The 27064-nt window shown below is 46.6% G+C and overlaps 1 protein-coding gene across 2 annotated transcripts in view; it reads right to left on the bottom strand.

The window, feature by feature from the left end:
* CADM3 (cell adhesion molecule 3) overlaps positions 1 to 20763 on the bottom strand; it is a 32374-nt gene extending 11611 nt beyond the window's left edge. The window contains exons 1-3 of one of the 2 annotated variants that reach the window (XM_018046350.1): positions 20508 to 20763; positions 2393 to 2494; positions 218 to 358 (exon numbers count right to left, since the gene is read on the bottom strand). In XM_018046350.1, the coding sequence (XP_017901839.1) occupies positions 218 to 358; positions 2393 to 2494; positions 20508 to 20589 (325 nt within the window). In that variant the 5' untranslated portion in view covers positions 20590 to 20763. The remainder of the gene's footprint in view (positions 1 to 217; positions 359 to 2392; positions 2495 to 20507) is intronic. The other variant, XM_018046351.1, reaches the window with a different exon arrangement.

Below are 27064 nucleotides of genomic sequence, written 5' to 3'. Positions count from 1 at the left end.
CTTTAGTTTGGGCAGGACCCTACAGGACCATGCATGACCTGGGTCAGAGCCATGATAATGAAGTTTTTCTAGAACCAGTTGAGGAGCCCATGGCCTGTTGATTCCCCAAATAGCTTCCCTTCATGTTTCTTAGCCTCTGGACTGCAGGGACATCTCCTCTCAGCTCTGCAGCCCCGTTCCTCAGCCCATGGGAGGGAGATAACTCATAGGACACTACCTCTCTTCTCCCCAAAGTAGAGAGTCTGCTGGGCAGGGTTAGACCACTGTAGGGATGAGTCCTCATGGTCTTTCACTTGGCACTTGAGCACCACGGTGCCACCAGCCACCACTGTCTCATCAGATGTCCAGGGCTGACTGTCTGCAGGAGTAGAAGAGGGTTAGTTTCCAGATACAGTGCTGACCCCTCCACCCATTTCTGGGCTAAAGTCCACTTCATCTAATTACAACCATCCAAGGCTCACGTCTTTGTATTCTTTTTAACACATCACGGGGGAAGGAATAGGGGTGAAGGTGGGGGTAGGGGAAGACAGACCTTACTTCCTCTTGCTTTGAATGCACAGAAAAACAGCCACTTGTTGAATATTTGCTGAATGAACTGACAGGGCCACAAACATGGAGAGGAATAAAGGCACCCAAAATCTACAAACACCATTCCACATGTATCTTTTCTGATGGAGTGCTACCATTCACCTTTGAAAACACACATACAAATCTGTCATTCTCTTTTACCTTCCTGCCACCACCTGCATATGAGAGCAAGAACAGGAGAAGCAATTGTGGCTAATAATCCCCAAACTAAAGGTGAAGAAAAGGCCAAGTCGGCCCTTGGGTTACACATTCATTTACACAAGAGTTAGCTGATAAAACTGCAAAATAAACAAACAAAAAAAGATAAAACAAAACAAAACAGGAACATTTTGACACAGACTTCTCAATTCCTCCAACAATAACTTCCCTTTAGTCATCAGCTCCCTTAACATATTCCTCTCGGTATCAGTGCTACCCACTTCCCAAATCAACACACAAACCCAACTCACCATCCTGATGTTATTTTAAAGAAGAATGGATTAAAGTTTTCCCTTGATGTGATGGAGGGACATGGTTTCTAATCCCTCTCTCCTTAGTCAAGTTAAACAAAAGAAGATAATAAGATAACATATGGATGAGGCCTTTGAATTTCAAATATGCCTTCCAACCAGTTCGAGCTATGAGCTCCTCAGCCTGTGTGACAGTTGCTTCCTTCACCCAATATTGTCCCATGTGCCCCCCAGCATGGACTGATTCCCAATATTGATTCCCTCATCTTCAGGTCTGACTTCCTAGGACCCAATAGCTCTGACCTTCCAGCTCTGATTTCTGAAACATCCACACAATTTCTTCTATCCTGCTAAGTTATTTAACCAGCAATGTCATCTGTTTCGTAAGCAAAGAAACATACTTCCTACACTCCCTAAATGAGCAATTTTTAAAAATCCCTATACTCCCTATGGCACTAACCTTATCCCTACTTTATCTGCTTTCTCCTGTCTTTCTTGGTCCCCAGAGTTGCATTTTCAATGAATATTCAATGAGCACTCCGGGCACAGAGGGGGCCCTGAGGAGTGAAAGTGACCTGCCAGCGTTGACACCAAGCACCAACAGCTCTGGGTGGCTGTCTCCAGAAGGGAGCCCAGAGCCTGGCTGGCAGTTTTAGCATTTAGAATCATAAAATTTAGGACAGACAGGGATCTTAAGGCTCATGGTATCCAATTCCCTCATTTTACAGATGGAGGCAATGAGGCAATGTAGGTGAAGCGATTGCTTCAGATCATGCCACTGATGGATGGTTCCAGTTAGGACTAGAATCCTCCTGACTTGCAAGGCAGTGCTCTTTTCTCTGGAATGCTCCTCAGGTAATCGCCTAACTTGAGACCTAAAACTGCAACTCTGATATTAGCGAGCCAGAGACTGGGTGGGCTGAATAAATGTGGAAGTGACATATTCCTTAAATATTTCAGCGGAAGGGTTGGGATGTCTTTCATTTACTTCTCACCGTATAGTGATTTTTGACTAGTAATCCCATTGTCCCTTTCCTTTTGAAGAATTCTACCTCAATCGTGTCCTTCCAGAACCTCCTTATTCTGCATAATACAGTCCTCCCAGAATCATTTGATTTTTGGAAAAAGGTGTAGGGGAAACAGAGGTCTCTGTACCGGAGCAAGGGAAGGAGGAGTAGGTGCCAGAGAAGTTGGTGGTGTAGCACTAAGTACTAAAATGTCAGATGGAGAGGAGGAAGAGTTGTGTGGTAATGAGGGGAGTGAGCACACGGGGTGGAAGCAACATGAGTGAGAGATGATTGGAGAATGGCTGAGGGAACTGAGGGACATTGAGATGAGGGGGCCTGGATTCTCACCTTGACTGGCCAGCATGTCAGGGCTGCTCCAGACTCTGGAGCTGATGGCCTCGTCGAGTGGAGCCAGAGTTCCCAGCTCCAAATTCTGCTCTTGCCAGTAGCCTGGGGAGAGAGTCTCCATCAAGGATGAGCCCTACATGTGAGCTGCTGTCGTTTGAGATCTGTACTTTCGTTGCTGGGGATGGGAGAGAGGACTGGCCCCTATGAAAATCACGTTCACCGGGGTACCTAAGAGAAGGTGGTCTTCTCACAAAGGGGAGAAATTAACTAGAGTCTTGAAAAAGGAAGTGAAGTCCTTCTTTGAAAGGGTGAACTAAGGAGGATGCTAAGCTTTAGCAGTCAATCACATAATGTTAGAGCCAACAGTGAGCTTAGAGATCGTCGGGTCCAGTTCTCCCAGTTCACAGAAGGGGACGATGAGGCCCACAAGGGTTAAAAGTGAGTTGGTGAAGGTCATACAGAAACGTGAAAGATAACAAAGGCTCTTCGTTTCAGATCCAGGATTCTTTCTGCTACACCATATTCTCTACTAAAGCAATGACAGGTTTAAAAATTAGAAGATTCCATTTAATCCTTTAAATAAACCAGTTAAATAAGCATATTGGTATTATCATTTCTACTTCAGAGAGGAGACAGAATGAAATGACTTGCCCAAGGTCCTACAAACAGAAGAACAAAGACTGGAAATTAAATGCCTGCTTCCAAAGCCCAAGCTCTGTTTCAAGGAAAAACCCTCAACACTGAAGACAAGAGACCATAGTTGGGGCTGCAAGTTGCCCCAGGCCTTCCCAGATTGTTACCTTCTATCCAGAGTTCAGATTCTCAAGTTTCCCTCCTCCACCCTCAGTCCCACCCACCACTTTATATCACTGACTCTGCTCCCTCATCTGGCACAACACACGCCCAAGGCCTGAGTCACGGCTCTCTTCCTAAACCCTTTTGTGAAGTAGTGTACAGTGTCCATGGCCTAGTCCCCCAACTCAACCTGAGAGGCAGAGGGACAAAGAAATCAATTCGCAGAATCTCTCCAGGATCGCCCGTCGTAAACCCAGAAGTAGCCAATCACATACGCAAAACTCCATGACGTCATCGGCTGCTGAGCAGAGTCCGGAGCTGCTCCTTGTCCCGGGGCAACTTGGCCAGTCGTCACCTCCTCGCGCCGGCTCCGGAGCCAGCGGAGGTGGGGGCTGGGAGAGGAAAGGACGAGAAGAGGGTGGTGGGACCCAGGAAGATGGGTGGGGGTGGGGTGGGGAGGGTGCGGGGTGGCAAGGGTGGCAGACCAAAAAGAGAAGTGGGAAATGGGCTTAGGGTCCACGAGAAGAAAGGGAACGAGGGAGAGATCTGCCGAATCAAAGGGAAAGAGGGGTGAGGGACAGGAGGGCGTGGGGGAGGGGAGAAGGGAGACAGACGGGGAAGGGAGCGGGGGTTAGGAGTCCTGGCCTCCGGAGAGGGCTCTAAAGACAGCCTCGGAGACGCCGTCGCTCTTCACTCTTTCTCAGACATCCTGCAGGAGTTTGGAGACTTGACTCTATTCCCAAACAGGAGAAGCACTGATGCCCAAATGGGGAGGGGAGTACAACAGAAAAAAGTATCCGTAGTAGGTAGAAGTCGACAGGAGAGGGGACGAGGAAAGTGCTGATGAGGAGAGGCAGAAAAGATGAAGATGGGAGAAAGAAAGGCGGCCAGGATGAGGTCGCCGAGGGTGCTCAGAGACTCTCCCCGGGGGCCAGGCTCTCACCCTGCTATCTTCTGTGGACCTCGAGCATGGAGGCAACTGGAAGTGGGTGAGTGTTTCATGGTATTTTCCAAATAGTCTGTTTGTGGGTCCTTCAGTGGGAACCCAGATTGGTTGTGCTAAAGCTTGGCATGGTGGAGGGACAAGGAAAGCCAGAGAGGGGTCAGTGCTCAACCCTATAGTATTGGTACCTAGTATACAAAGTAAGCACTGAACAGACCTTTGCTCAAGTGGAGAAAATAGCCTTCTCTTACGTTGGCATAAAGGCTTTCAGTTTTCAGAGTGGACTTCCAACCATGAATTCATGTCAAAACAACCTTGAGAGAGAGGCTGCCGGATAGGGTCCCTTTTTAGAAGTGAGGTCTGGAGAGGCTCAGTGACTTACCTAAAGGCACACAAATAGGGCCCCTTTCAAGGATCCTCTTTCTCCTGCTGCTTGGTGCTCTTAAAGCTTTTCAGCAGCTTCTCTTTCTTACAATGTTTCAGCCCACTGTATTGCAGTTTTCTTTGGTTATCAGCCTCCTTATCTAAACTTTGAGTTGGTAAAGAGGGCAAGAGCCTTCCCTTTCTCATCTTTGTGTCTTCAGTACTTAGCCTATAGTGGGCCCTCAATACATTTAATTGCCTCTGGTAATTCATTCAGTCACAATTGGCACTCTGCTCTGTCCATTCTCACTCAGGCAGAGCATGTCTTCTGTCCAAACAGCATGGATTTAGTCTTCATTCTATTGCTCCTTATTCCATTTGTGCTGTTTTCGGCCTTCTCCTCCATTGCTTTTTTCCTTGCTTACATTACATTCATCCCTCCCCTCCTCCTGCATTTTGCTGGCATTTTTTTATTTTCCTGCGTAAGATAAATAAGTGAAATGATGATGTTGGTCATTCAAACCAGACTGAATCGTTTAGTTAAGGGGTCTGATAACTAAACAAATAATCTCTAATAAATGGCATGTTGGGAATATGCTTGATATATTGTCTTTGTAGGTTTATAAGGAACTCATTCTGGTTTGCTGTATTTTAAGAAACTCATTAAGAAATAGCTTTTTTTTTTTTTTTCCTGCGGGGGTGATCTTTTCCCCTTTAATTCTCCAAAGTACTTATGATCTCCTGCCTCCTCTTGAGAATTGTCTGTTAATATGCCTGAAAGTTTTCTTGCTGTTTTTATAAAACTGAACACCTGTAATGATAAATTCTGAATAGCCACTCTCCTGGGAGCAGATGAGTGATTATATAATGTTATTCATAGAAACATGGATAAGTGGCAGAAATTATAACCTGGATTGTGAAAGCCTTGTTCTTTGGATTTAGATCTTGCCAATCGTTTCTGACATCAGCATAAATTCCCTCAATGGGCTCAGACTAGAAAGAACTTAAGAGAGGGCTCTGAAAAGGTGGCATGCACTTTGAAGTGGAAATAGTGACAGTTCTCTTCAGGCAGGGTCACTGGAAGGAAATGTAGACTTTGAGACCATAAGCCCATTAGAAAGGAGAGGCCCAGGTTACTCACATAGAAAAACTGATAACAGAGAGAGCTCCAGTCATATACATCATGTTGTTTCCCTGCTTAGAAACCTCCACTGACATCCCATCGTCTGCACATAACATCCACAAGATCCTGTGGTCTGATGCCAATGTGCCTTTCAGCTTTGTCTCCTCTTTACTTCACTCAGCCCATATCCCAGACATATGATGCTATTTGGAATTCTTTCTGTAAACCCTTTGCTTTACAGCAAAGTTCACGTTCCCACAGTCACTCTGTTGATAATGCCCTTCACCCATCTGCACACATCTAAGCTCTAACCATCCTTAGAAGCCTGTTTGTGGCACTTCCTTTAACAAGGCTTCCCTGATTGCCTCAGGTGGAAATCATTTCTGATTTTGTTGTTGTTGTTACAACATTTTATCTGCTTTTCTTAAATTATGCATCAATCTTTACTTTGAGCTAAAAGTTTGGCTTCCCTCCTAAATTATAATAATTCTGCAGGTAGTGTTGATATCTGATTCATCTCTATATTTGGTACCAGCCCTATTAGAGCATATTGCACTTAGAAGGTGCTTAATAAATATTTCCTTAATGAATGAATCAAAGATGCTGAACACCTTCAGTTGGGGTAACTATGTTCAACATATGCCCGAGAAGAGGAAAGAGCAAATCAAACAGGCTAGGAAGAAATGAACCAAGGAAGATGGTAGATATTCCAGAGGCTGAAGCTCTAGAAGGTTACAAGATGGTGGGGGGGGGGTGGAATCTCTATTTATTGATTACCTTATATGTGTCATTATCCAAGCCAAGTGCTCTGTTTTCATTATTCCAAAATAACCTGTATGTGTTAGTCACTCAATCGTGTCCAACTCTTTGGGACTCCATGGATTGTAGCCTGCCAGGCTCCTCTGTCCATGGTATTTTCCAGGCAAGAATACTGGAGTGGGTTGCCATTTCCTCCTCTAGAGGATCTTCCTGACCCAGGGACCGAACCCAGGTCTCCCACTTTGCAGGCAGATTCTTTACTGCCTGAGCCACCAGAGAAGCCTGAATAACCCTTTAATAGATATTATTATGCATATGTTAAGGATGAGTTAACTAAGACTCAGAAAATTTAAGTAACTTTTCCATATGATAGATCCAATAAGTACTGAGATAGGGCAGCCTTTAAACTTAGATGTCTCTGACCACAAAGCCCAGACACTTTTTTGCACATCTTCACTACACTGCCTCCCTTTGTAGAAGCATGTACTTCGTGTGTGTGGTGGGGGGCAGAAGGTATAGTCGGAAAGATTCCTTCCTGCATTGCTAGCGAAGGTTTGTTCACCTGAACAATATTCACAACAGTCACCTGCAATACGATAAAAATTAACAGTGTAGCAAGTTGGAAGTGGGAGGTTGTGGTGTTGGTATGATTTATACCCACTGAGTTATATTTTCAATTGGATTCCTTAGTGCATCTTCATCTATACCTTTGGGGGCTCACCTCAAAGAGCTGGGATGATTCTTCAGTTAAGCAAGCAATAGATGTGTCTGGTTAAAACAGAATCCCCTCACATCTTCATGGCACTCTAGCTCTCGGCTATGAACTAAGATTGCCTTCTTGTTTGCTTTCAGTTGTCTGGGGCTTTTCTTAATGCTTGGCCTATTTACCCATGAGTTCCAGTATCTTCAGGACTCCCAGCATTTTAAAGGACTAAGTAGCCCTTTCACTCTGATTCCTTCTGAATGATTGTTCATATTAAGAGAAGCAGAGGTGGGAACTGGAGACGTACTAACGTGCCTTTTAAAGCATACATTGACACCTGTGATTTTGTCTTTCACCCATAGTACAGGGCCTTACCCATAGTAAGTACTCAATAAATATTTATTGAATAAATACATGAGTAACTGAAATGAATAAAAATGTATTATGTTTCCAATTTAAGTGATGATAGTAGGGAAGTTTATGTGCTTAAAGTTTATTGCTTGGTTGATGTATTTTCTCTGCCCTGTCTGTTTTGGGAATCCACACTGCATGGGCCTTAGGGCCATATATAAAGTCACAGGTGCACATTTGGGACAGTGGGACAAGGGAACAGAGCTCCCCTGCATAACCACTGCTGGCCTTGCAGTGCTTGGGTCCAGAGCTCCACTTCCCAGATTATAGAGAACGCCAGCTCCTTGAGTAGGAGTTAATGGTGATGGTGATGGTGATGGTGATGATTCAGCATTTCTCTAACTCCAGAGTTAAAAATATTCTTCATCCCAGCCTACTTGTTATTCCTCACGACTACCATGGCAGGTGGGTGGAGGAGTGTTATCTCCAAGGGAAAAACACCCTGGGGGCTGTGGCCCAGAATGCTGAAGGGACCCACTTTTAGAAGGGTTTCCCCACCCCCATTGCTGGGCTCCCTGGCCAGGTGATCTCACTCTTGATTCTTCCCTGACCCTAGCTCTGTAGTGGATTCTTACAGATATTTCTGAAGGGAGTGGCCATGACAAGCTCAGAACTAGAACTCAGTGCCTGCATCCTTTCCTTATGCCCAGAGCCATGTTTTTCTTTAATAGTGAATGTCTGCTTCTGAATTTGGAAGAAAGTGGACCAGTCTCATCTGAGGCCCAATTTAATCCATAACTCCAAGATTTGGGAAGAGAGTTACTTTGACCTACATAGCTTTAGACCATAACATCCTGATCACAAAGAACTCTCTGTAAACGTCATTTTTCACGCTTGCTCTTGGGTTGCCAGGAATTCCGTTACTTCTGCAGAAGGCACTGTGTAATTTCCTAGTCGAAGACTCTGAGGGCATGAGTGTCAAAATGTTCTCTCTCACTTCCTGCTCTACATTCCTTTTTAACTTTGTCTTCCCCAAGTCCCCAGTTCGCTTCTATTCCCAATATTACAGAGCAGTCAGATGAAAGAAAGCTGGGGCCATAGAGGTAAGAGTTACTTTGTCATCACGGCTTGTCTGTTTTTTCAGGTGTACTTCCTTCCCTTCCTGTGGCTCCTCAGGGCAGGCTCTTGTCCCCTCACAGACAACATGATCCCCTAATGGATCTCCTCACTCAGCTCAGGTATGCTCCAGCTCACATCCACTTCAGAGCCTCAGAGCTCAGTCACGCTTCAGCTGCCTGCCTCCTGATCGGCCTCCTCTCCAGCTCACTGCCCCCGCCACCCTCTCTCTGGCTGGCCTGCTGAGACCTTAGCTTCTCAGTGTTCCCTCCTTCCCTCCATTATTTCTATTGTTTTCTGACTTTCCCTTCTGGAGGAGTCTTGTTTATCTACTTTCTCTCTGGCTCCCAACAGCCTCTTAGCCCAAAAAAGTCACTACCCTTTGGGCATTGCTTTACTCTCCCTGGGGCGGGGAGAGGGGAGGGCGGGGTGGGGCGTACAGGATATAAGTCAAACTGGATGGTGAATAGGGTAGGGAAGAGCACCTTCCCTGTAAGGAGTCTCTAACATACTGATTAGCCACAGTAGCTTGGTAAAGTGTAGCCAAGAGAACAAGGGATCTTTATAGAATGAGGGATCTTATTCTGTTAGGTGATCCAAGAGACTTAGGTTTGGAAGGGACGAATCTGGGCTCAAACAGGTTTATTATTGTAGGCTGGCAGACACCTTTTGGTTGCATCCTAAGCAGTTGTTAGAAATGAAAGGCTTTTGTTTCCTGGCCTTGGAATGGTGTGGCACTTAGCTTTTCCAGGCTGAATGAGGAGGAGGGGATCTTTAGGGTGGTTGGCTAGTTGACTCGCTTGCCTGCAGAGGGTGTGAGGTTGAGGTTAAAACAAAAAGCACATTGTGGTGTTAACCCTCTTTTCACTAAAAAACAAACAAACAAACAAACAAAAAACAGTTATCCCAAATGTTTTCTCATATCCAAGTGTTTTTTAAAAAAACCCATATTTAAGATGCCATGAGTACCTATATCTGTTTGCTAAAGCCCTGCAATCAATTCTCATGTTCTGGTCATTTTCTACTGACCCCTACTGGCCAGAGTTGGTTATTCCTAAGATCATTTTGAGTCTTCCAGATGAGAATGTAACTGATGTCCTTTCTGACTTCACTACCAAAGTTCAATAATTCCTTACCTTCTTTTCTTCCCAAAATATTTTCCCGTCTATGATTCTTAGGTTTCCCTAGTGGCTTAGATGGTAAAGAATCCACCTGCAACGCGGGGGACCTAGATTCAATGCCTGGGTTGGGAAGACCTCCTAGAGAAGGGAATGGGTACCCACTCCAGTATTCTTACCTGGAGAACTCCACGGACAGAGGAGCCTGGCAGCTTACAGTCCACAGAGATGCAAAGAGTCAGACACAACTGAGTGACTTTCACCTTCACTATGATTCTTAGTGACTTTCGCTTTCACTATGGTTCTTTTAGAGTTGATAAAAATCCCAAGTAGTGTAGTGCACACTTTCTGTTTTAAAGACGAAAAACCAAGGTTCACAGAGGCTTAGAAACTTCTCAGCATGGTCACATAGGCAGTTAGTGGTAGCTGGGTTCATAACCCCAGTCTTCTGTCCTCATTGTCAGTCCTGTGCACTAGCTAATTTGGAAGTGAAGTTACCATTTAGTGTGACTTTACTTCCAGTGACTTCCACTCTTCCTGCCTCCAATCTCCCTCTGCATTGCTGTGAGGAACCCTAGGACTCTGGACCTCCAGGGAAGTAACTCTGCTAAATGCTGGGCAGGTTAGAGAAGTTGGGGTGAAATGAAGAAGCAGAAGGTGCGAATAATGTCACCCTACAGATGTCACCATCTTCCTGGCAGATTCTTACAAAAGAGGAGGCCATGGGGCTGAAGCCGCTTCCATGCCCTTAGGAATTAAAAGGGTGATGAGGAGGGTGGGCTGTGTGAGTGTTAGCATCTGTGTGGAGAGCTGGGGGATGCTAACCTGATTGTGATGTGGGAGACAGAGACTAGAAGGGAGAAAGCCGCAGAGGAGCTTATCCTATTCTTGAGCTAGTGACAGAAAAAATCTGGAGGCAGAAGTGGGCTTGCAGTAGGCTGAGGGGGGGCCCTCAGAGACTTAGTTAAGATTCTGAGGAGCAGAGACTGGGAAGTGGGTGGCAGAGAAGGAGGTGGGGACAGCTGTTGCTTTGATTTGCTATTGAGTCAGTGTTCTCAGTGCATTAGCACTGGGAGGGAGCCCCGGGCTGGCCCCCAACACAAACAAGCCCCTCTGGAGCCAACACAGTGTTGTAGCGAGAACTGCAGTGGGGAGACAAAAAAGGAAGGGGATCTAATCCCAAAAGAGCCCCTTCCTTTCCTTAGCTCCTGCCTTCCAGGACTGGGCTGTGTGCTCCAGACAGGCATCTAGTGTTCTGTACTAAGAGGCTGGGTAGGGTTGATGAGACACAGCAGAGCGGATGGCTTTGTAAGAGCTGCTGGGAGCACAGGTTCTGTGCAGGGGGTTGACTCTCACCATTTATTTCTCAAGCAAGCCCCTAAGGTCGGGCATGAAATCAACCTTGAAACATTTTAGAAGCATCCTTTCGCCCCCATCTCCTCATTCCCTTCCCACCATGTTCACATCCTCAGAAAGCAGGACAGATATGACCTGGGTCTGTGTTCTAACGCAACAGAGAGTCAGGAGGCCAGATTTTGAACTCTTAGATGTCCCTTGAGCCAAGTGTAGGCACTTCATACCCTTTCTCTGAAAGTGAAAGTGAAGTCACTTAGTCGTGCCCGACTCTTTGCAACCCCATGGATAGTAGCCTGCCCCAAGCTCCTCCGTCCATGGGGTTTTCAAAGCAAGAGTGCTGGAGTGGGTTGCCATTTCCTTCTCCAGGGAATCTTCCCAACCCAGGGATCGAACCCAGGTCTCTCACATTGTAGACAGACGCTTTACCATCTGAGCCACCAGGGAAGTCCATACCCTTTCTCTAAGTGTATATAATTGCTCTCACACGTCTGTAATAGACTTGGGAAAGAATTGCCCCATCTTAAGAACGTACTTGGGAAAGGAAACATAACAGAGTCAGTGTGGAGTAAATGAAAGCATAATTAAGTTTAACTTATTGGAAAATATGTTTAGCCATGAGAAAACAGGAACTGGGAATGGGCAGAAAAGCCGAGGAACATTGGGAAGAAGTAAAGAACAGATTCCCTAAGGAATATTCATCCAGGTGCCAAAGCCTGTCTCCCAATTGTCCAGAGCCACAAAACCTGTCTGAACAGATGAATGAGTTCCCTTCTTAACAGGCTGTATCTTATTCTCCTTTGCTCTTAATGTCGCACTGTAGATAGTTTAGGCTGAGGGCTTGGTGTGGTGGGATGACAATGCTGTGGAAAAGTTTAATTTGTTAGAAGTCAGGCAAGAGAGCATTCTGGCTCTCTGCCGGCTCTCATTTTACTGACTTGTTTTTACTGTTTCCCTTCACTGGGTGATCAGAGTCAGGGTGTGTGACAGGTTCAGGGCAGTGATTAGGAGCATCACATGGAGAAAAAACTTCTCTGCTCTGCACACCCACACTGCTCTGGGTCCCCCTCTTCTGCCAATCCCAGCTGAGATTTAGTCTCTTCTCTTCACTTTTCTCACCTAAAAATGTATTTTGCAGCAAGTGGCACATTATTCAATTAGCCTTATTCTGTGACTTCCTGGGAATTTACCTCTTTTGTGAGACAGATACATTCCTTCAAGCCTGCGGACATCACAGTCCCTGAAATGGTCATTAATTCTGCCATCTCAAAGTTCTCCTCTCTTTAAACTATCATTGAGTGTCTCATCTTTAAAGTAGACGTACATTCTATTCTGTTCCCCAAGATACATATATATTTCAACCTGGTTATTCTCTTTTTCCCCTTCAGCACGTGTCCCTCAACACACACATGATGACTAGTTTTCACTCTTTGTATCTCTGTTTTCCTTTTTTTTTCTTTCTGTTATAAACACAGCTTTTCTTATGACCCAGATACAGAGCCCTTTTCACAAGCCCGTTATTAATCGGAACCCCTTACGTCTGTCCAGCAAACCATATGGTTTAAACTCAGAGATTCTCCTCAAAGCAGAATTCAGAATCCTGCTCAGACTCCCCAGGAGAGGGCCAGAATCTTCTTCTCCCCAGGGCTGAGCTCAGTCCATCTGTCACTGACACTGGACTCCAGGGCTTGGAAACCAGAAGAGAGTTGGCATGAAGCACCAATTGAGGATAAATGAGAATGTGTGAGGCCCATGGGCTAGTGATGGTGGTTTTTATATTTGGTTGAGATTATAGGATGAGATGAGTGGAGGAAACATATAATATGTGTTTGGAAATGTCTCATCCTTAAGAACTAAAGTAAGAACTAGTAAGAACAAGTGAGTGCAGTTGTCTCATGCTTTGTTTACATTTTCAGAGGGACAAATGATCAGGAGCAGATGGTAAAACAGTCCTCTCATTTTATGATAATGAAAAAACCTTGCTCTTCAAAGACTGACCTAGGCTAGGCTAAGTCTCAAGTAACTTGTCGTCTAGGTATTTGTTAGACTCTTGCTGGGTTTCCAAGGAGGGTTGGGTATTTAAGTTAGAGACTCAATAAACCAGTTCACCTTCTGAAGCTTTTTCACTCTGAGGCTTTGGCTGGAATTCTAGAATCCAAATGGGAAGTAAAGAGCTAGATCCCAGAAGAAAAAATGAAGGCAAGAAGCAAGGATCTGCATATTCCCAGTAAAACCTGGTGTTGGAAGGACAAGTTTTCCATTCTACCTTGCTGATATCTGCAGCTGCATGAAGGAAGTAGAGGGCTAAGTAATGGTTAGCTTAGAGATGAATGGCTGAGATACCAGCCTTCATTTCTTTTTTTTTTCCCCCTCGGGTGAGGTGATATGTCTGACCTTTTTTGACCCTGAACTGGAAGTAAATGAGCCAAAGGTGCTTATAATTAGCAATCAATACACAATTAGTGTAGGTCTAGCTGGGGTAAGGAAAAATGAATCCTGAGAGAAAATAACATTTTAGTTCTTTATGTTACTTAGCTTTCTTATCATTCTCCTGGAGACCTCTGGGAGAAAGATGGAGTGAGATGAGAGGGTTAAAGAACTCCAGAGGTAAGCACTCACACAGAAGAATGATACACATATTGAAAACAAATCTGGAATCTCTGCATTAGAATCCTTTCAGAAACATGTCTGCTCTTTATGAGAACAGGGGGCTCAGGGAGATGAGTAGATGCGAGATACTCCAGCTGTTACCATAACCCTAATTCTGTCTTCTTGAAAGCTCACTCATGGAGATAAATCACTTCCATTACCTGTCCTTGAGGAATGAAATTTCTCCTTGTTTCAAATAAGGAAATGGAAGGGGGGTACTGGAAATTAATTCTGGAAACCTGTCTCTCCAGCTTCACTCTGTATAGGTCATTCATAAGTGTTAACTATTATATGAACTATTATGCAGAATTGACAGGGGGAAATCATCACTGAGGGGAAGGGAAGCTTGTATAGCTCTGATGTGATGGGAGGAACAGGCTGTCTAGTCTCAGACTGGCAGGGGCTGAGCATTCTTGGCTCCTTGCTGCACTTGACGTCATCAGCTTATTGGCAGATCACCCAAAAGAGTAGCAGAGTCCAGTTTAAAGATGCATCTTCTGAGATATGGCCAAGGACTTGGACTCTGGGATAAGATGGTTACATTAAGGCCATTTAGTCTATACAAGATGGCTATAATGATGAGGAACATGAGTCATGGATTTGGTATTTATTTTCTATGCCTCTCCCATATTGCATTCTTCTATTATCTATTCTGAGGCACCAACCTAGATACTGTCTTTACGTTTACTGCTAAGGCCGAGGGGAAAGGGACAATGAGTATCACGACAGGACAGTTTGAGTCGGTTGTCAGGCTCAGAGTGGTGTTAAGAGGTGTGTGCTCATAACTGAGTAGGACTCATTTTGCATTCTACATGTATAGTGTATATGTGGTAACTACATGAACAATGCTGTCTCAGTCTAAGCCACGACTGTTTGTAGTTCTGTTTTTAAATCTATGAGTCCATGTATGACAAAACATCCGGTTCTTTTGAGGCCATTTGAGGTCACTGTAGGCCCTCATCTCCTGAACATTGCAAACAACACTTTTCTACCTCAGAATTTTTTTTTTTTTTTCCTGTCCCCTTCCTATAGGCGATTAGGTGGTTATGGAGACTCTCCAGATCTGGTCTTGTTCCCCTCTTGCTGGTAGAGCCAGTCAGGAATCATAGCCAAGATCATGTGTGTGTTTGTGGTAGGAGGAGGGAAATCCCATCTCTGTTTTGAGGGCTGCACTGTGGAGAGTAAAGAGATTAGGAATTTGGATGGGGAGCAGGACCACGGAGAGCAGCAAGAAGAGCCTGGAGTGTCCCTGTCAGGGGCTAGCACCATGGAGAGCTCAAAGCACCTGTGGTTTGTTCCACAAAGAACAGGAAAACCAGGATCATGGGTTAAGGCAGCCAGATCGCAAACAATTCAACGAGAAAGAGCAGACATCAGGGCTTCTGCTAGGATCACGCCACACCCATCATTTGCTCTCAAAAGCCCTTCTCGAGTACTTTATTTGAACCTTCCATACATGCAACCCAGAGATGGTGCTAAAAAAGTGAGGACCGCCACCGGACTGAGTTTGTCAACATAAGCCTCAGTAATTATAGAAATTACATAAGAATCAGTGGTGGTGGAGAGAGTTTTGATTTGCTGCAACCAATTATGAATGACATTAAGAGTATCTTTTAACGTGGGAAACAGTGCCACAAAGCCTGTGTCTCCTCACAGACAACAGACATAAGGAAGCCAAAATGTGTATTATAGTTAGGTATGGTATGGGACCTGGAGAAGGAAATGGCAACCCACTCCAGTATTCTTGCCTGGAAAATCCCATGGACAGAGGAGCCTGGTGGGCTACAGTCCAAGAGGTCGCAAAAGAGTGGGACAGGATTTAGAGACTAAACAACAAACAAAGGGTATGACATGTGTCAGTCAAATGCGCTAAGGCACCCCAGATTGATGTGAACAGTCCAATCTTGATCATACATGGCAAAGCATAATGGGTTATGCCTTGTAAAAAGGGCATTGTCCTCAGGACTTAGAGGTCTTTGTGTTAGTTGGGAAATTTGGCTACTCTCTTTAGACTTAGGGAAATTTTGGTAAAGGGACAGATAGCTCTCTCTTTCAGTGCCTGTTGCTTCAGTGAAGAATATATAGCTTTAATGAGCTTATATTTTGTAAAAAAAAGAAAAATCTCAGCAGTTTCATGTGTTCAAGACTCCTATCTCGGTGCTAGAATGGATGGATCTCCTTGGGGGAACAGGGTTGGATTGGGTTTCTACTTGGGTTGTAAAATCCCTGAGCATCAGCTGGTTCTGACCTGGTAAAAAATCATCTCTCCTGCTGCAAGAGGCAGGTCTTTGATCCCAGACTTGTTCTTCCCTATTTTTTAGTTACATGGAGTATTTGCTCTTAATTTGCCTGAGTTCTTAGGGACCTGAATCTTTTTCTGATGGCTTGCTTTTCCAGGCTTTTTTTTTCTAGTGGTTTGTTTTTCTCTTATCTCTTATAAGCATTCTCATGAGGATTGCTATTCTCAGAGTTTATGGATGGGTCTCTAGGACATGACCTCATCTTGGAAACACAATGTTCCAGTGCATGGACCTATAGCCAGTGATGAAACGGGAGGTGTTAACTTGTAGCATAAAAGATGAAAGGAGAAGATATGATTACCAAAACTTTCTAATACCCTGGCTTTTTCATTCAGTAGTCAGTTAGGAATTGGTGCATTCTACAGCTTGCATTCATGGAAAACCTGGAGCCTAGATTACCATTCTTCAGTAAAATTCCATTACTGAGAAATAGATGACAAAAAAGGGATTGTTGACTTGGTTCTGTTGGAGTACGAAACAACAAAGAATGTGACTAGCTTCAGCCCCCGGGGTTTAATTTCTCCGATTATAACTGTGAGGGTTTTTTCCTTAGGTTATTTTTTGTGACCTAAGGACAAGAAGCTTTTGATTCCAGTACATATTATTTGGACTCCAAGAAAGCAGCGATGGCAAGGGGTACCACAATCACATCTAAGAATTTTCAGAGCAATGGCACAACGACCTGGTCTGCTGTTTCAGAGTGACCAGAACACCAAAAAGATGCCATCTGTGGAATTTTATGGCTGCAGAACTATGAGTCATTCTTCAAGTGAATAGTGACTGTCTCCAACAAGGCACTGTTGAAATTAGATTTGGACCTCCTTTCTTGCTCAGTTGGAAGAGGAGAGAGAGGAAGAGAGAGAACAAGAAACTAAGGATAGTGAACTGTCTCATTTATTGTCAGTCTAGGGTAGAGGATTTCAAACCGTACGTAGCAGAACCTCTGTGCCTTAAGGATTAGGGGAAATATAGGGGAAGTCAAGAAGAAGGGCAGGAGGGTTTCAGGTCTTATTTATCTGTTTCCAAAAGAGTAGTTTTCCTTTGATCTGTTTTATTTATTTGATAAAGAACCTTCACATCTTTAAAGATAAAAGTGAGAAAACCACTGTGCCAGCGGAACTACCGAGCCCAGCGGTGCTGCTGAGCCCCAGGGAGAACTCAGGACAGAGTCTTTGGTGTAACTGCTGGAATAGGCAGTTGATATGTACAGCTTGGGTCCCACATCAGACAGACTGGTTCTGTATGGAATTAACTAAACTCTGATACCAGTGTCTCTCTGATACTTCCAGCTTCTCTGTGCCAGAAAATGCCATGTCTGAAGGGAGAGCATCTCCTTCCCAAGGATTCCCAGCTGCAACTGGGAAGAGAACAGAATGAGAACAGCTACAGCTGCAACCAGGAAAAGAAACTGGGTGCAGTAGGTCTGCCAAGCAGATCCGTGGGCAGCGCTAGAGCAATGCCTGCTGGACTTCTCCGGCACATTGGGCATGATCTCTACACTGGGCAGCTGGCCAGGGGGCTGCAGAATGGACGGCAGTGGACAGAAGGTCATTGGGAAGGGAAAGATGTTCATGTGTGAGGCAGTGCACTCCAAGGTTAAACTGCTACATCTTGATCTGAAGGAAAGGGAAGCTGCCCACCTGTCTGTTTCTGTACCAGATCAACTCACAGAGTGCTGGAAAAAATTTGAAAAAGAAAAACCCAGGGAGGTTGGTCGCAATGTTGAATGTCGAACAGCTCACCAGAGAGACAACCACAGGATACATTAAGTTCACGGGCCTTGTAATCCCCCAAACCTGGAACTGCCAACTTCTGCCAACACTAGGGGAGAAATGTGAGAAGGAAGGGGCAGGTGGCTCACTCAGAATGTCTAAACCATTCCTGAGTTTCAAGCCACAGCACTAGTGGTCAGGTTCAGATAACAATTGTTTGCCCTTCTCCAGCCTCTCAATCTCTGTTCAGTCTGATGAAATCTAAAAAAGTGTACGCTGTACTCCAGGGAGCTGTGTGCTGCCACTGAGCTCCCTGCCCAGGGCCCTCAGGAACCCCAAGTCAGGGGTCCTAGACACACCTTCTGTAAGAGCCTGGGCAGAATGGTCATCAGGACCACCACCCTGGGGGTTTTAAATCTATACACCTGCTTCCCACATCAGAGTGGGCCTGTTTTGATCCCAAAGCTAGGAAGCAGAATTAATTTGGATAGAAGATGGTACATGGTTGTGTCTCTTGCGCGTCAGTGCATCCTGAGACATTACAACCAGACATACGTCCACTGTCAGGACAGATAATGCTCTAGAAGGACAATGATGCTTGATTGACTCTTTTTTTGGGGAACAGATCTTCTAAACCATCTCCAAATTCTCAATCCCTCCTCCAGACATTCTCCATTCAAAATGTATTGGCTTCCACTCTTCCCTCAAGCCACTGCTATGAGAGGTATATATAAGGATAAATCATTTCTTTTCCTCTAAATCTTAAGCCTGAGTAGGGGCTGAGCCCCCAGATTGAGGACTAAGAAAGAAGAGTGCAGTTGGTGAAGAAAGAACTGGCTAGTATACAGATTACTCTCTTCTCCAGTGTTTGTTTATATCCTAGAGTTGAAGAGCTGACAGCTTTCTGGGATGACTTCGTTCTGTTGAGGTTCCAGCCTGCCCCATCAGTTCCCATTGCCAAACAGAGGCGTTTGGGTCACACTTGCCTCTCTTAAACACAGGTAGCAGAATGGGAAGGCCAGGGGCTGCAGGTGAAAGTCAAGACCTAGTAGAGAGTCCTTATTGGGTATGTGCACCGCACCCAGCAACCTCTCCTTTGCCTTGCACTTAGCCTGCCCTCCCGCAGGACTCTCTTCACCTCCTCAGTGAGTAGGGTCATCATTACAGCCATCCAGGGGAAGGGGGGTTCCACATAGGGGAGAGAACGGGCCTCTGCCCTGTGGTGACTTGTGTAGGAACTCCCTTGGGGAGTGTGAATGGATACAGAGTAGAAGGAGCCAGCCTGCAAGCTGCCCAGTGTCCCCATAACACCAGAAGCTCCTTCTTCATGATGGAGATAGGACTTGGGGAGCAGGTCAGGCGAGATGGAGCAAGTATTCCTCCAGCACCCTGGCTCTTCGCCTGTTTCCTTCAGATGAAATTCTCTACATCATCCTCCCCAGTTTCAACCCCTCCCCTCTCCACCCCCGCCCCGCCCTGTGCCCATCCCTGCTGGCCACTGGGTCCATCGCCCAGGAGCCGCCTCCCCTTTCTCCTCCCCTGCGGTTCTTTCTGTTTTTCGTTGGCATCTGGCCGGGCATAGGCCACCACCCTCCCCCTCACTCTCCCCACATCCCTTGGCTCCGCAGAGGTCCCGGTCCCCCTCCCCCTCCCCCAGCCCAGTCCGCCTCTGCCTGGGGCGGAGGAGACTGGAGGATGCATTCCTTTAGTCCCTTCACCGCCTGCCCTCCCTCCTCCAGGGACCTGAGGCTCTGAGCTGTGCCTCTCTTCCCGGTCTCCCTACAAACTGTCCCCTGCCACCCCAGTAAGCGTCAGCAACCTTTAAGAAAGCTGAGGTGCCCCCACAGCGCTGACCTACATAGCCCGGTCCAGGGCGGGAGGGGGCCCCTAGCCCCCTCACCCCTGGCCCCGCCTCCGTTTTCCCCCCACTCTCTTCTTTCACTTCTCTACCATGACTAACCCAAGAAGGTTTGAGTTCCCGACTGAAGCCGAGGGGGCTAGGCGAGACACCGTACCTCAAATTTGGAAAATCAATTCTCAGCCCAGGAAAGCTTTGGGTTTTCCATGCATCCTCCTCCCCAAATATCTTCAGCCTTCCTTTTGCCCAATCTCCCTCCCGCTACTCCCCCTCCTCCGCTCCCGTCTGGGTTTCTTTTCCCAGCTTCTGCCACCGTTAGGGACACTGCCATCCGGGGGCCCTCTCCGCCCAGTGTTGTTGTTTTGCTCCAGAGAGAAGCCCCCCACTTCCTTGCCCACGCCCCCCTCCACAGCCTCACCCAGGCCCCCTTCCGTGCCCACTTGGAGCTCCGCCGCGGGTGGGGGGACGGTCGAGGGAGCAGGAATGTTTGCATACAGCAGTTCAGGGGACCGCACTGGCTACCCAACCCCTCCAGACATACATACACAAACAGCCGACACACGCCCTGACTGAAACAGCGACAAATCTCACTCCGCCCCCAACACACACTGACACAGACATACACACAGATACTGACACAGAAACGCAGCCAGACACCAACACAGACGCGCACACCCAGACGCACACGGACAGCAACACAACCAGACCCCGGGCGGCTTGTAACAGACCCAAATCTGCGACTTCACACGCAGACACACTCGACGGTGTACAAGGAGGGGGCATACGCGGCACACCCCACGATCCACAGAGACACGGATGCTCGGAGACAGACACAGGGTATCAGGAGCGGCTGGCGACTCGAACCCCCGCTTCCAAACAAAGCCAACGGGCTCCCTCCGCCCCCTCCGCCGGTCGGAGCCCCCGCCCCGGCCCCTCCCCACCTCCCCTGGCGCCGCCCCCTCCCTCACTCACCGTCCTGGGAGAGGTTGGCCCCGCCGGGCGCCCAGCAGCAGGCGAAAAGCAGGAGCAGGGGCAGGGCGGAAGGGGCCCCCATCGCGCTTCCCGGCCGGCTCCCTGGCAGGGCGCTGGCGAGCCTGGGTCCCTGGGGGCTGGAGCTGGGGAGGGGGGTAGACGACGCCACTGACCGAAAGGGCGCCCCCGAGCCGCTTAGGAGCCCGGGGCCGAGGCGGGGACCGGGAGGGAGCCGGCGCTGCTGCAGTCGCGGGGATTAAATAGGGCGCTCGGAGCAAACCATTCGGTTGGAGGTGGAGGGGGGGTGACGGGGGGCTGGGCTGGGCGCGGGGGGGACCGGCTGCCGCATTCCCCACTCCCCCCCGCCTGCCGCACCCCCTCCGCGCCGTCGTGGTGCCTTCCACCCTCTCCCCCGGGAGCTCCACCAGCCCGGCTCGGGCGTGGAGCAGAGGGAGCGAGCTGGCTCAGCAGTGGGACCCGGCGCCCACCCCTCCTAGACTTGGGGTGGAGGGAGGGGAGTCGGGCAGGGCCTGGGGCCAGCTGGCGGGAGCTGCCACTGCAGGCCTGGGCAAGGGCGTGCCCACTAGCCCGAGAGCTTCCAGCCCCGCCCTCCTTCCTTTGGCAACTGGGGATCCCCAGGAGTGGGATGCCCCTAGGGTGCCCCTATCAACAGTGTGCCCAGGGACGTCTCTACAATGGGTAACCAGTTACCCTGGTCTTTTTCCAAAGCACTAACATCCCTAGTTCCTCTGACGAAAGCGCCCCTACTTAGACGTCCAGCAGTAATTTGTGGCCCCAGGCAATTTCCTCTGAAAGGCATCTTCCAGCAAGCCCCCAGGCCATGGGAATCAACACTTCCCTCAGTCCCTCAAAGAAATTACTCCCAGTCTAAAAGCAGCGGTTTCCCTTCAGATTCTGCCGAACTGAGCAGCCTTCCACGCAACTCAGTGGTTTCGTCCCTTAATCCTTTCCATTCCCCGACTTTACTCCCAACCTTTTCCAATATGTTTCTTCTTTATATTTCAGAGGGTCTTATCCTTCCTTTTTCAAGTTTTAGTGAGTAAGATTCTAGGGGAATGGTGTGATCTGTAGGTTCTCAGGAAGCTACTCTCTTAAGGACCTTACGTGGCCAATGCAGTTCTTGCCCCTGAGGCCAGATATAAGATGAATGAGAGAAGTAGGGTGTCTGTGCTTGCTCTTGGCTCAAGAGTTCCAAGCCCCCAGGGTTTTCTTTCTTTTTAATTGTGATTGAAGATCTCTGGAGCAGTCTTGGTAGATCTCAGAAAGAGATCCTCCTGAGTCAGTTTTGCTCCAACTTACCTCTTAGGTATACACTCCTAAATTTTAGAATCTCTGAATCAAAGAATTTTACGTATATGAGTATTTTTTAGAAAATATTTGGTACAATCCTTATTACACAGGTGCAATTGAGATTCAAAGGGTATGAACTGATCTATCCAAGATTAGACTGACAATAGTAGAAAACACAAGTGTTGGCCAGGACATGGAATAATAAGATTTTTGAAATGCCCTCTAGTCTCTTGGGTAGTATGTACAGATGTGAGAGTTGGACTATAAAAAAGGGTGAACACCAAAGAATTGATGCTTTTGAACTGTGGTGTTGGAGAAGACTCTTGGGAGTCCCTTGGACTACAAGGAGATGAAACCAGTCAATCCTAAAGGAAATCAACCCTGAATATTCATTGGATATTGCACTGAAGTGCCAATACTTTGGCCACCTGATTGGAAGAGCTGACTCATTGGGAAAGACCCTGATGCTGGGAATGATTGAGGGCAAGAGGAGAAGGGATGACAGAGGATGAGATGGTTGGATGGCATCACTGACTCAATGGATGTGAGTTTGAGCAAACTCTGGGAGATAGTGAAGGACAGGGAAGTCTGTGGGGTGACAGAGAGTTGGACGCAACCTAGCAACAGAACAACAACCAATCCTGGAAGGCCAGTTTTGTCCCTAGATGAGAGATTTGGGTGCCTGTCTTCTAACTTCTGGGTCCTTCCCCTTTCTGCACTGACTCTGCATCACCATGCTAATCTTTAATGTTTGAGTAATCTTCCCGCTCTCTACTGGAAAAACCATAGCCTTGACTAGACGGACCTTAGTCGGCAAAGTAATGTCTCTGCTTTTGAATATGCTATCTAGGTTGGTCATAACTTTTCTTCCAAGGAGTAAGTGTCTTTTAATTTCATGGCTGCAGTCACCATCTGCAGTGATTTTGGAGCCCCCAAAAATAAAGTCTGACACTGTTTCCACTGTTTCCCCATCTATTTCCCATGAAGTGATGGGGCCAGATGCCATGATCTTCGTTTTCTGAATGTTGAGCTTTAAGCCAACTTTTTCACTCTCCTCTTTCACTTTCATCAAGAGGCTTTTGAGTTCCTCTTCACTTTCTGCCATAAGGGTGGTGTCATCTGAGTATCTGAGGTTATTGAGGTTATTGGTTTTTCCAGTAGTCATGTATGGATGTGAGAGTTGGACTGTGAAGAAGGCTGAGCCCCAAAGAATTGATGCTTTTGAACTGTGGTGTTGGAGAAGACTCTTGAGAGTCCCTTGGACTGCAAGGAGATCCAACCAGTCCATTCTGAAGGAGATCAACCCTGGGATTTCTTTGGAAGGAATGATGCTAAAGCTGAAACTCCAGTACTTTGGCCACCTCATGCGAAGAGTTGACTCATTGGAAAAGACTCTGATGCTGGGAGAGATTGGGGGCAGGAGGAGAAGGGGACGACAGAAGGGGACGATGAGATGGCTGGATGGCATCACTGACTCGATGGACGTGAGTCTGAGTGAACTCTGGGAGTTGGTGATGGACAGGGAGGCCTGGCGTGCTGCGATTCATGGGGTCGCAAAGAGTCGGACACGACTGAGCGACTGAACTGAACTGAACTGAACTGAATCTTTCTCCCTCTCAGACAGCTTTTGCAGCTGTCTGTGATGGACTTAATGTCTCTGTCCCCTAGTAACTCAAGGACAAGGACGTGGAAAGAAAGTGAAGTCACTCAGTCATGTCCGACTCTTTGAGACCCCATGGACTGTAGCCTACCAGGCTCCTCCATCCATGGGATTCTCCAGGCAAGAATACTAGAGTGGGTTGCCATTTCCTTCTCCAGGGACTCTTCCTGACCCAGTGATCGAACCTGGGTCTCCCGCATTGCAGGTAGATGCTTTAACCTCTGAGCCACCAGGGAACAAGGATGTGGAAGGTACTCTGTAATCAGTAAAGCTCTATATAAATGTTAGTCACTGATGGAGAGGAAAAGAGAGAATATTCTCCAGGGAGACCCTTAAGGATAGCCAGAAAGCTGCCCCTCTGTTTTTCTTCTAACTGTTTGTGGAGTTTGCTCATGGTTTCTGGAAGAGGAGCTCTGCCTACCTCTTGAACATTTCTTCAGTGTCTGGATGGTTATTAAGAAATATTTATAAGACAGTTTTTGACCACCTTGGGTTGTCTGACTTGTCTGCCTTGACTCATCTCAGTGACCCCAAACTGTCCTGCTGCATTGGGGTTCTCTGTCTCCCTGGGGGTTCTCTGATACCTTGAAATCTCTGAGTCAGAGATGGAAGGGGAAGCGTGCTTGAAAGATACAATAAGGACACCTGGTGTAAGAAAGAGGAGAGGCTGTGCTATGATAGGCAGGAGGGAAGATACAGGGGAAAATGGACCTTCTGACTAAGGTGGGATTAGGTTGGCGTGAATTTAGTCATGCAGCAAAAAGGAACGAGTGGGTGTGTTTTCAAAGAGAGAAAGAAGCTTCAGAGAAGAATCATGCTATCCTAGTTAAAGAGTCTTGATGGATAAAGAGTATTATCTTTGGAGCTAGAAGTTTTAAAGATCATCTAAGTGGGATTAAGAGAGGACAGGTTAGTGTTGGGGAGAATGAGAGTGGGGATGGGTGGGATTGGGACGCTAGGATGTAGGATTAGGTCCCAAGCTTCTGTAACTAATCACCTTTTCCATCTGCTGCTCTGCTGATCCGCTTCTGCCTGTCCTTTAATTCTCTAATGACTCTGCTGGTCTGGCCCCACCCTCTACTGTAACTGCAAGGGAAGAGAACCAAGGGTGGGAGGAGAGGGGGAGAGCTTTTGTGGAGAGTATTAAGCGTGAGCAAATGAGACTCTGGAATGCTCTTTTCCTACTAGTTCCTTCTCTCTTTTCTGCATCATCAGCATCATCTTGGCAGCACTTTAGGGTCTGGGAATATGAAGCAGTCATTGGCTTTTAGAAATACGGGATAAAAGAATATTAGAATTGTAAGGGACCTTCAAGATTACCTAATGAATACCCCTTGTTGAACAGATAAAGGAAATGAAACACAGAGGACTTAGGTGACTTCTGTGTTCACACAGCTGTGGAGTAGAGGGGTTACAGTATTGGATAAATAAGGCAGATATACCCATGGGAGCAGGAGGGATAAGGAGAATCGCTTTTCTCTGGGAGTGTCCACTTTGAGGAATTCTCACTCCTGGCTATCTCAGAGTGAAAGGGTCATGTCTCCTGCAGAGGCAGATGGATCCATTTGGAATAGCTCCTTACCTCTAACCATTCTAATGCTCTTTGTCCCTGGGCACCCAGCCTCTTAGGGGCAGCACAGTCCCTAGGAATAGAGTTTTACAAAGAAAGCCTGAACTGCAAGGATTATCCTCAGCCAGAACACAGGTAAAATAAAAGTATCCATGTTGCATTGTGATCACTATGGTTACTTTTCACTGTAAAATGCTATGATACACAATCAGTGTACCCCAGAGACTTGCACAGAGTCTAGAGTGGGTTGTCTGTGGGATTCAAGAACTGGTCACCGCAGTGAGAACTGGGGGGAGCAGAGAAGGGGAGTGGAGAGAAGGCTGGCTCCTGGGTGCCCTTGTCCACTCAGCAATAGCCTGGGTGGCTGGGGGTGAGGAATGTGGCTCTGGCACCAGTTCTGGGCTGGATGCAGCTGTGTGGGCCCAGGGCATTCCTTTCCCCACGTGGCTCCTCTTGGGGATGGAGGAGGGCAGGAACTTGGCCTGAGTGGGGTGAATACTACATATTCATCTAGGAGGGGGGTGAGAGCACCTGCAGGAGAAAACCTCCGAACCCTGGCTCAGTTCTGCTTTGCCCTCTAACCCTTGGCCTCTGTATGACTTTTTCTTTATCAGTAAATTCTACACAGGTTTCCACATTTGCTTTCCTCTTTAATGTTCCACCCAAGTAACCCAAGATTCCTCATACTGCTTCTTATTTCTATTATCCAGTTTTAATTAACCCTATCCTTAATAAAAACCTTTGTATGTGTTTTAATTCTAACCTTAATTGAATTCCAATTTCAACCCTAACCCTAATCTTTTATAGACTCTAACTACTAATCTTAATACCAACTCCAATTTAATTGTTAATTTTAAGCAGCATCTTAATTCTAACCTGTTGTAAGCCACCAATTTGGGACAGCAACTTGTTCATAATAAAAATGGTCGTAGGTACCATTTTTGGGGGGAAGGGGAGTGGGGGAAGCTTTCCTGGTAGCTCATCTGGTAAAAAATCTGCTTGCAGTGCAGAAGACCTGGGTTCAATCCCTGGGTTGGGAAGGTCCCCTGGAGGAGGGCATGGCAGTATTCTTGCCTGGGCATCCCAATGGACAGAGGAGCCTGGTGGGCTATAGTCTATGGGGTCACAAAGAGTCGAACACAACTGACAACCAAGCACATACCATTTTTTGGAGAATCTGTTGTACGCCAGACTGCACTGGGTCCTTTACTTGCACGGTATGTCATTTAATACCTGAAATACCCTAATGTGGTTGAGATTATTAGCTGCATTACAGATATGAGGAAACAAAGGTTTAATGAGATTATGTAATTTGTAAACAGTGAATCCAAACCTACTGTTGGTGTTCATTTCTTTTTCTGCTAACAAATGCTTTCTGATTGGGCTTTTCCCAAAATCCTAACTAATTTTGACTTGAATAACTTCTAAATTACTGAATGTCTTGAGAGTATATTATTAGTTAAGCTTAAAAAAAAAATAAATAGTGGTACAAAATAGAAACCAAACAAGCCAACAAAAAGCCCAAATTCTCCATGCCCAGAAATCCCATTGCCACTTTAAAACGTTAAAGTCATGTGTTTACAGAGTTAAAATAATCAAACTATGGAAAGAAACTAAAAGGAAAAGGCTTCTCTCCTCCCCAGACTTTCCATGTTGAGCCACCCCTGGGGCCATTGTTCCCATTGGAGTTTTGCAGCACAGCAGTCCTACCTCCCACAGTGCATCGGGAAAGCACTTAAAGTCAAAATAAACACCTACCAGTGAAATCACCATATATATGCATGTGACTTAAGCATGAAGCTCTCTAGACAATTTGAATTTATCGTGAACAATAATTGTTAAAGGCTAAGGATCTGCCAGGTTTCATGCTAAACTCTTTATTGTCCTTTTTAATATTCACAAGGTCCCCGTGCGGTGTGCCTTTACCCCTATTTTACAGATGAGGACAGCAGGGCCCAGAGAAGCCAAAATCACAAAAATGTTGAATGAGAGACACAGGTTTCCAAGACAGATCGG

This window comes from Capra hircus, chromosome 3, assembly GCF_001704415.2.
Source record: "Capra hircus breed San Clemente chromosome 3, ASM170441v1, whole genome shotgun sequence".
NCBI classification, from domain to species: Eukaryota; Metazoa; Chordata; class Mammalia; order Artiodactyla; family Bovidae; genus Capra; species Capra hircus.
Note: the sequence above shows the minus strand (reverse complement) of the source record. Positions and strands in the feature narration are given on the sequence as shown.